This window comes from Macaca fascicularis, chromosome 12, assembly GCF_037993035.2.
Source record: "Macaca fascicularis isolate 582-1 chromosome 12, T2T-MFA8v1.1".
Lineage (NCBI taxonomy): Eukaryota > Metazoa > Chordata > Mammalia > Primates > Cercopithecidae > Macaca > Macaca fascicularis.
Window position 1 is genome coordinate 127,625,652 of NC_088386.1, and position 9,971 is coordinate 127,635,622.

General features: G+C 60.4%; 1 protein-coding gene and 1 pseudogene across 8 annotated transcripts; both read left to right on the forward strand.

Moving 5' to 3' along the window:
• The first annotated feature begins 673 nt into the window (after positions 1 to 673).
• On the forward strand, positions 674 to 7,523 carry PTMA (prothymosin alpha). 8 transcript variants are annotated; one of them, XM_065526234.2, is made up of 5 exons: positions 674 to 1,275; positions 5,365 to 5,436; positions 5,875 to 5,971; positions 6,425 to 6,498; positions 6,784 to 7,523. In XM_065526234.2, exons 1-5 carry the CDS (start codon positions 976 to 978, stop codon positions 6,829 to 6,831), a joined length of 591 nt encoding a protein of 196 aa, XP_065382306.1. In that variant the 5' UTR covers positions 674 to 975; the 3' UTR covers positions 6,832 to 7,523. The 8 variants fall into 8 exon arrangements, 7 of the variants coding, with proteins under 7 accessions (XP_065382306.1, XP_065382307.1, XP_065382308.1 ...); XM_065526235.2 differs by having other exon boundaries at positions 5,878 to 5,971; XM_065526236.2 differs by lacking the exon at positions 674 to 1,275 and adding an exon at positions 2,581 to 2,807.
• Positions 5,518 to 5,599, forward strand: LOC123568219 (U4 spliceosomal RNA; annotated as a pseudogene).
• Positions 7,524 to 9,971: the final 2,448 nt, after the last annotated feature.

The window sequence follows — 9,971 nt, forward strand, 5'->3', positions numbered from 1 at the left end:
CTCCAACTCCTGACCTCGTGATCCATCCACCTCGGCCTCCCAAAATGCTGGGATTACGGACGTGAGCCATCACGCCCGGCCAGGCAAAGCAGTTCTTAGAGGGAAATTCACATTCATCAGTTCCTCCTGGGTGTTTGACCTTCCCGCTCCCACAGCGGCCTGAATCCGTAACTGTCAAGTCTGGTTTTCAGCTGTGGATACACAGGTCACTGCCCAAAGGCCACCATCCAGACTAGGGGGAAGCCTCGATTCTTAGAGGTGGTACAAACCAGGCTCTCACTGCATCTGGGTTTTGTGGAAAAAACAATCCCCTCGAGGGTAACTGGAACTTAATGGATGCGCCGCTGGTGCAAGGCGCTCTGTCTCCCTGTTTACGATGACTCATAATCCCTCCAACTCTCTGCGAATGTGACACAAAGGAGGGGGTCACGGTGGCTGAGGCCAAGGAGCCCTTCCTCTCTGTGACGGGCGGCCCCAGGTCTGCGCGGCGGTGAAGACAGACTGGCAGTGGGAGGCAGGGGACTGGACAAAGAGTTGAGACGCGTGGTCCTCGAGAACAGCACTGTGGGAGTCCCCCGAATTGGGGCGCGCCCGTCCAGAGGAGAATGCCACCTCTAGCCACTGGGGCGCCTGGGGGCAGGGCGGAGACCCAGGGGGGCGTTCCTTCGCCGCTGCAAAGGAGGGCGACCGCTGGGCAGCTGGGGTTGGCGCGGTATCCCCGCCCTGCCCAGCATCTGTCCCACGTTTCCTCAGGCTGAAGTACCTGGAGCCCGGGCTTCTTCCTAAAGTAAAACTCGCCCCGGAAAGGCCAACAGTCCAGCGGCCAGACAGGCACCTGGGAACACGGATGCTGTCCTAACCCGTGCGGGAGAGGGGGTGGCGCCCGGCACTGCGCGCCTCCTCCCCGCCGGGAGAGTGCGTGCTAAGCTCAGCAAAGCCCCGTTGTGGAGATGGAACCATGTCGCCCATTACCTAATGAAACCGAGAAGGGAGACTGTCTCTCTTCTAACCCGCAGGGCAAGCTCTGCTGGACTTGGCATCGTCCGCCCTCCAGGATCCCACAGTCCGGGTTTTCCCCATTCCCAGCTCGGCTGCACCGGAGAGACAGACGGAAGAAACTGCCAATGGAAGGACGCAAAGCGTCAACTTTGTGTTCGCCCGCCACTCTCGGCCAATGTGCGCTCGTCTCTCCGGAGTCCCGCCTTCCGTGTCGGGCGCCCCCTTTTGGCAGCACAGGGACGAACCCTACCTCTCGCCATCTTGTGTGTGGCACAGGTAAATTTTTGGACTATCTTTCCACCTATTCTGGTCTTTTTCCCCACACAACCGATCTCTTAGTTCGACAGCCAAGTGCGGTGGCGATAAGGCTGGCGTAGCCAGCTGTTGTCAGATCGCCCACATGAGTTAGATCGCAACGTCACGCCACCCTTGCCGAGCCCGGCGCCATCTTGAGTGTGGCGTCTTGATGCTTCCCTTTCTCGGGGCTCCGCATGGTTCTCTAATGGCCCCCCAAATTTCAGGCAGTCCCCAAAGATTAGCCCAATTGGCTCAAGAGATGATTATTTTCCCCGAGTAACTCTGTAATGTTCATGTGCCCATCGCAGTCCAGCAGTGGGGTGGGAGAAGGGTAGACTCGATGACCCGGCGGGCCCCTGGAGGAGGCTGCCCTGAAGCTGTCGCGACGGCAGTGACCGCTCGGGACAGACCCTAACCAGAGCCCTAGAGTGAGGGGACCGCTATGCCGTGAGGGACCCGCGGACTATCCCACTCGAGGGACATCGCGCATCGCGGCATCGGGCATCGAGTCCCCTTGATACATGAATCCCTCTGTGCGCTTGACCCGGTGCCTGCTTTTCGACTGGCTTGGCCGACGGACGCCGGACCTGATGGTGGGCAAACTGGGTCGCCTGCCCACAAGACTGGGTGTTCTGCCCTGGGCGGACACGAGGATATGGCAGAGAGACGGGGCGGCCGAGGTGCCCGGGTCTCGGCCTCGGGACCTCGTTGCTCGTCGTGGGGCTGCCGTCCACTTGCACTGGGACAATCCTTGGTCGAAGGCGCCCAGGCGCGGGGGGCGGGCACCTCCGCGGGCACTGCGCTGGGCACCGCCCGGGGCGAGAGCGGCCCAGCACCCCGCCGTCCCCTCCCCCGCGCTGGCAGCCGTCGTGCGCCCGCCGCCGCCCCCTCTTCCCTCCCCCTCCTTCCGAGCAGTCGCGGGGAGGGCGGGAGGGAGGGGGAAGGGGGCTGGGCGGGCAGCTTTGCCGCGCTTTGGCTTTCTGCGTCAGCAGCCCCAGCAAAACAGCTGCGGGAGCGCGCGTCCGGAACGCGCTCGCGCACCCCTCCCCCGCGGACTCGGCGCCGCTGAGACCCGGCAAAATCAGGCCTTGAATGACAGTGCGACCGGCGACTGCGCAGCGCGGGACGCGCCGGGGCACTGCCGCTTTAAGCACGCTTGTCCATTGTTCGGAATCGAGCCAATGAGCGAGCGCCCGCTCCCTGCGCTCAGCCAATAGCGGCCGGGCATGGGAAGCCGAGCGCCGCCCACTAATCTATATTAAAGCTTCTGGCGCCGCGTGAGTCCCCCACTGGCTGCTCTGAAAAGCCATCTTTGCATTGTTCCTCGTCCGCCTCCTTGCTCGCCGCAGCCGCCTCCGCCGCTCGCTTCCTCCGCCGCCGCGGACTCCGGCAGCTTTATCGCCAGAGTCCCTGAACTCTCGCTTTCTTTTTAAATCCCCTGCATCGGATCACCGGCGTGCCCCACCATGTCAGACGCAGCCGTAGACACCAGCTCCGAAATCACCACCAAGGTGAGGCTGGATGCCGCCCGCCCCCTCGGGGTCCGCGCGCCGCCGCCCGGGCGGTGTTTGGCGCGCAGCAGCTGGACTGCCTCAAGCCCGCTGTTGCTCCCTCTCTCGGGGAAATGGCCCGCCCCCGGCGCGGTGCCCTCAGGCAGCCCACTCTTTGTGTGGTGCGGGGGAGGGGGCGGGAACCGCCGCGGGCAGACGTGATGCCCGTCGGGGAGTGGGCCGGGCGCCCTCAGGGGCCGAGGGCTAGGCGCCGAGGCCCGCTCACGGCTCTCGAAACTCGTCTGTGAGCCGTCTGAGTGGCGGCGGGAGGGGAAGGGCCTGTCTGGGGGTCGCCGGCCCGCCGGGCGCACGGAAATAACTTTGAAACTCGAGCGCGTTGGGAATCGGAAGTGCTGGGGGGCGCGTGTTGGGGCGCGGGCCGGCCGCGGGAAGTGGCGGCGAGCGCCCGCCGGCCGCGCTGCTCTTTGTTCGGCGCCAGGCTGCCGGTTTCGCGCCCTGCAGCGGACCTGAGGTGGTTTATCTGGACTAAGCCCCAATAAGGCGGATGGGGCGACGGGCCGGCTGGCCGCGACGTCGGCAGTCCCCGCGGAGGTGTGACGGGCTTATCCGCTTTGGGCGCTCTGGGAGGCGGGGGTGGGCGCCCTTCGAGGCGAGTGCGCCGGGAGCGGCCGCCCAGCTTCAGTCATGCACCCGCGGTGCCGGGCTTGGCTGAGGAGGCGAGAGCCCACGCGCCGCAGGGAGGAAAGAGAAAGTGAAGCACGGCGCTAGGGCGACGATGGGCGCCCCCCGCGGCTGCCCGGGAGTACCGTGTGCGCCGCAGCTCGGGGCGACGCGGGCCAACACGGCGGCCGCGACAGGCCGATGGTAGGGTCGAACTGGGGGGGCGCCCGGGCCCCGTGGCGGGTTCACCGCTCTCGGCTGTGAGGTCCTGAGCGGCTGGCGCGGCTCGGCTCCTGCTGTCGGCGCCGCCTCGGTCCCACTGCCCGCCCTGGGTAGCGTCTCCGCCCTCGGCGGGAGCGCAGCGCGCTCAGACTGATTGGCTTTTTCTTCATCTTTCGGCCCTCGTCCGCGCCCCTCGTGCCCCTGCGGGGATTGGCGCGAGTCACCTTGGCGTCTCCTTAACTCTTGTGCCCCTGGCGTCACCTCTGGCTCTCGCAGTGCCGACTTCTTGGCACAGCGGAGCTCGGGTCCGGTATCTCCGTAGGGGCTCTCAGTGGCCCCTTCTGGGCTCAGTCCGGGAACCAGTTTGTTGGGGGAGAACACCGTCCCCATTGCGGGGCCTGGGTGTTCGATTTTCTGCGAAGCACCGAAAGGTGACTTCCCGCGAGGGCGATGAAGTAGCCCGAGAGGCGCATCCCCGACGGTCTCGGACCTAAGCAGCCCGGCGGACTTCGGGGCGACCTCCCGCGGGACTTGGCCCGGCATATGCAGACATTCGGGCCTGCCGCGGTGGCGGCAGTGGGGCGTCGAGTCGAGAGGCCAACCGACCGACGCGCCACCCGCGCGCTTGGCACTGTGCGCTCTGCCTATCCGCCCGGAGTCTCCAAGGCAAGGGACGCACTCGGCGGCCCCGAGCCACGTGCTCCCTGCGCGCGGTGCGTGCAGAGGCCCGCGCGCAAAGCCCGCCGGGCGGGGGATGCGCGCCTGCGCGCCGCGACCTCCCTGCCCCCACAGCTCCCCGGGACTTTGTCCGCCAGGGGGCGAGAGCGGGCGGAGCTGGGGTCCGGGGTCCGGGGAGCGGGGTGGGCCGACAGGTGGGCCGAGGGGTCCCGCAGGCCGGGACGCCTGTTGGTATTGGCGGCTGTGTCGTGTGGAAAAAATTACCGGGCGCCCGGGGCGGCGCTGCCTTTTGGATCCTGGGCGGAGTCCCACCCACGAGGTGCGGTCGGGACCCCTAGCCTTCGCTGGGAGGCCGGGACTTGGTTACTCCGGAGGCAGGCCCCGGCCTGGGGCACCGCCAAGCAGCGGTTTGCGGCCTCTAGGAATAGCGGTCGGATTTGGGGGTCAGTGTGCTTTGGTTTTTTTCAGAGACCTGATCTGGCCGGGGCGGTGCGTTCTCGCGGGTCTTCCAGGCTGGCGCGCCAGTGGGGCCCTCCCCGAGCGCAGGCCCCTCCCTCCTTGCCTTATTTATTTCTGGGACATATCCTGCCACCTTCCTAGACGGCTCGAGGGGCGGGTTCCTTGCACTTGGAAGCAGGCTGATGGGCGTGAGTGTCCGGGGCTCGTCCACCCGGCCCGACGGGTTGGGGCTGTGGCGCCACATGGCTCCTTTCCTAGGAAGCGCCAGGGGGCAGTGGGAACCGCCACAGGGGCCGCTGTAGCGGGCCTTAAAGGATGGGAAACCCGATCACAGATGCCCCCGCCGGCCTTCCTTTCACCGGACCAGTGGGAAAGGGACCAGTGGGAGAGGGACCACAGGGACATTAGGCCCTTCTCCACGTGTCGCGTGCGACTCTTAATTTGGGATGGACGCAACAGACCAGTAGTAAGCGCCTTTGCTTACCCTGGGGTTGCTCGGAAGACTTACTGGTTACTGGTTCCTTCTTCCCTTTTGAAGGACTTAAAGGAGAAGAAGGAAGTTGTGGAAGAGGCAGAAAATGGAAGAGACGCCCCTGCTAACGGGAATGCTGTGAGTGTCCGCCTTGCTCCTGAGCCCTGGCAGCTACCGCCCCGCAGTTTTTCCTTCTCTACTTTAAATATATATATATATAGCTTTGCACAGTGGCAGTATCGTAGCCAGTGAGCTTTACCCGAGGCGCGAATATTGCTAGTTAAATATTTATAAAAACCTTTCGAGCAGCGCCTGAACAAGAATAGGTTAAGAGGAGCTCCGGTAGTCTGAGTTTGGGCTTGTCCCAGGGTGGGGGAAGCCCTTGCCCTTGCCTTGGGGCAGTTAATGTGCAGGGTTCATGATGGAGCCTGGAGGGTGTTGACTGGAGAAGAGCCTCTGGGGTGGGCTTGGCTGTAGATGTAGCTGGCAGCCTCTGGTGGGAGACTGGGCATCAGGAGCAACGCTCTGTCCATCCCTGGGCCAGCTGGTAAAGAACGTGGTCTGTTTTCTGTCGAGGAGAATGAGGAAAATGGGGAGCAAGAGGCTGACAATGAGGTAGATGAAGAAGAGGAAGAAGGTGGGGAGGAAGAGGAGGAGGAAGAAGAAGGTGATGGTGAGTAGCCTTGTCTGTCTTCCCGTTTTCAGGTACTTCTTCTTGGTCTTGTCTGGCAGAAGGGGAAGGAGTTGGGGCTCCTGGGAGTGGGACCATGGTACTTGGGGCCAGTGGACCACATGACCGTGGGCACCCACCTGTAGAGTCAGGGAGGGTCTCCCTGACAAGGAACTGTGCCCATGCCCACTCACACTCACTCGCACACCTAAAAGTTTGTTTCGTGCAGCTCTGAAAGCCACTGATCTGTTGGGCTAGCTTCTTGGGGTGCAGCTGCTTGGGCCTCTGTCCTCTGGAGATTCCCACCTGTGCAGTGGGCATGTGTGTCCTGATTGGGCCCAGTTGCAGGCAGCAGAGGCAGGGCAGGGACCTTGCAGTCCGCCACATGTTCCTCGGGATTTCCCCAGGAGCCACAGTGGGAGGGAAGTGTGGTTTACCTGGCCTTTGATTCTCCAGGTGAGGAAGAGGATGGAGATGAAGATGAGGAAGCTGAGTCAGCTACGGGCAAGCGGGCAGCTGAAGATGATGAGGTGGGTTCTGGCTTGAGAAGAAGGGGGGTTTGGCATCTGGGTCTCCCCACCTACCTCTAGCGGAGGTGCTCAAGCCACGGAGGGACTGTTTCTGACATTGGCCACTGTGTGGTCCTGAATCTTAAGAACAGGAAGGAACAGGGCTGGGCTCAACTTCCCAGAGCAAAGGCCTTGGGCTGTGGAGCTGAGGGTCCCTCGTTCTTGCTTTGCCTGTGGGAGCTGAGGCAGTGGGCTGGGTAGGGCCCCTGGGGTTGGAGGGGCCTTTGACAGTCTTTCTCTGCCCAGGATGACGATGTTGATACCAAGAAGCAGAAGACTGACGAGGATGACTAGACAGCAAAAAAGGAAAAGTTAAACTAAAAAAAAAAGGCCGCCGTGACCTATTCACCCTCCACTTCCCGTCTCAGAATCTAAACGTGGTCACCTTCGAGTAGAGAGGCCCGCCCGCCCGCCCACCGTGGGCAGTGCCACCCGCAGATGACACGCGCTCTCCACCACCCCACCCAAACCATGAGAATTTGCAACAGGGGAGGAAAAAAGAACCAAAACTTCCAAGGCCCTGCTTTTTTTCTTAAAAGTACTTTAAAAAGGAAATTTGTTTGTATTTTTTATTTACATTTTATATTTTTGTACATATTGTTAGGGTCAGCCATTTTTAATGATCTCGGATGACCAAACCAGCCTTCGGAGCGTTCTCTGTCCTACTTCTGACTTTACTTGTGGTGTGACCATGTTCATTATAATCTCAAAGGAGAAAAAAAACCTTGTAAAAAAAGCAAAAACGACAACAGAAAAACAATCTTATTCCGAGCATTCCAGTAACTTTTTTGTGTATGTACTTAGCTGTACTATAAGTAGTTGGTTTGTATGAGATGGTTAAAAAGGCCAAAGATAAAAGGTTTCTTTTTTTTCCTTTTTTGTCTATGAAGTTGCTGTTTATTTTTTTTGGCCTGTTTGATGTATGTGTGAAACAATGTTGTCCAACAATAAACAGGAATTTTATTTTGCTGAGTTGTTCTAACAAAGCTGTCTCAAGCCTAGTTTTTCTGTTTCAGTTTCTTCAGACCTTCCAGGCATGAGGATAGGATGGGGAGGATCCCGGGGACAGTGGGTTGAAGACCTTTTGGGAGGCAGTTGGATATGCCCTGTGATGGGCAGCAGTCTGGTGGGTGGGCAGGGACTGAGCTGCAGTTGGGTGGGGGGCTGCCTACTGGGGCAGTCAGTGATTGTCCTAAGAAGCCTTAACTGGGGAGGAGGACTTCATCACTGGGTGCCACATGGGGACTCTGGTGCCCTGGAGGTGTGGGAGTATGCAGTCCTAGACACTAGAAACAGGCCACACGGGACTGCCATTCTGTGGAGCGCAGGGTGGTGATGGTACAGGCCAAAAGGGAACTTGCCAAGCTTCCCGAGACTCCTCCAAGTGGTGGCTGCCTCTGCAGGCCTCACCGGGTTAGCTCCATGACGTGGCTCCCCCTGCCGGCGGCGTGTGGTACCTGCCGGCCTCAGGATGCCTAGGGTTTTGGTTTGGCACTGGTGCAGCCTGGCCGTCATCCAACCTTTAGTCTCCAGGTCCCTTAGCTTAGTTGGGCAGGCCCACCCTGCCCCTTGAACATGGTTGGAGAAGTTATTGTGCTGTTTGAATTTTCACACACGAGCTGTGAGCAGTGGGTCAGGATAACCAACTGGAGGAAGTGCTACCAGCTCATGCCCTCAGAGGTGGAGGTGAGGATAAGAGCTCACCAAGAACCTTCTGGGATCCTCCAATGAGAGCTGCAGGGGCAGGGGCCTGTATAGGTACTGCCAGTGGGCCTGTTGCCCAGGTAGGACCTGAGGAAGCCATCAAGGAGCTTGTAGGAAAACTCCCAGGAGCAGACTCAAGTGTCTGCAGAGGCCTGGCCTGGGTTAAGGGAGACGCCGGGAAGGAGGGAAATGGGTGCATTTAAGAGAGCAAGAGAGACCAGCTCCCCCTGCCTGCCCCTTGACCCCATGTCCGCTCCATTCTATGCCCCTCCCCCACCTTTGTGGTTCACAGCGCCAGAGTTCTGGGGGGACCTTGCCCTTCTCTGGCTGGAGCTTAGTCACCCTCATGGGGCTGCTCAGGCCGCTTGTTCAGCATGTCCCCAGGCAGCTGCCATCAGGATCAGGGGCAGGTTGAGGCCTAGGTAGGAAGGACCCTCTGACCTGTGTCTACCCCACACCCTCTGCACAGCTTGGGTATCTGCATCATGGCTCATCCAGGGAAGAAAGGGAGGGTCTGGAGCCAAAACACTGGCTCCTCTCTGTTCTGTCACTCAAGGCAACTCAGTACTGCAATTTTCCCAAGCTTGTCGCCCAGGAGGATGTCTCTAAGGCAGGAGTGCAGGCGAAGGCTGTGAAAGAAGGCCACACAGGGCAGGCAGCGCTTGGAGCTGAGAGCAGGTCTAACCCAGCTCCTTCAGGCTGCGGTCCTGCTCAGAACCACTATGGCAAGGCCCCCTGAAAGGGGGTCTGCACACAGACATGGCAGCCATGTTAGCATGAGGCAAGTAACTGAATTTTGTGGTCCTCAATCCCCTCCTCTGCAAAATGGCAACAATAGGATGAGGCATGAGCCAGGGCCCAGGGCTGCCTTGCTAGGGTCCCCCGAGACACCTAACATCAGCAGAGCTTACTGCTCCGCTGTCTGAGCTGCCTCATCCAACCAAAGGTTTGGCCAGGAACAGCATTTGCTGCTTCTAGCAGAACACACTTGCCCCTAGTCCTGAACCTAGCACAGAATTAACCACTGCCTGAGGATATGCCTCAGGGCTCGGAGTCACCTTGATACCACTCCCAAAGTCCCCGAATGGCCTCCCACTGGAGCCTGGGTTAAAAGATTAGCAAGGAATGAGTGCCCTCTGGTGGACACAGAGGAACTGTAAAGCGTGCCCCTGAATTCTGTTCCGTCCAGGAAAGACCCTTCAGTGGGCCCTGGTCCCAAGGTAGGCAATGTCAGTCACCCTCCACCACCCTGATCCCCTCACCCAAACAAGACCTTTCTCCCTCTGTGTTGCTGGAACCCCAGTCAGATGTGACAGTCAGTGGTCATTTCCCAGGCCTTCCTCTGGGCGACTGATGCCCCCTCCTAAGGACTGAGTCCTTTATGTGGAACTAAAGCTGGAAGCAGGGGTCCATTCTTCCACGGTCTTGGGCGTCCCTGTGGCCACAGGTGCTCCTGCCATGCTCTGTTCACATGCTTGGTGTGTACACTGCCCTCTTGGGGTGGGCCTGTTCCTCAGTTATCTCTAGCACCAAGTACAGCACACAGAAAATGCAGGCCCTCATGGAGGACTGTACACAGCCTCACTCGACTCCACACTCCCTCACTGGACTCCACACACCCTCACTCACTGGACTCCATGCTCCCTCACTGGACTCCACCCTCCCTCACTGGATTCCACCCTCCCTCACTGGACTCTACCTCCCTCACTGGACTCCACACACCCTCACTG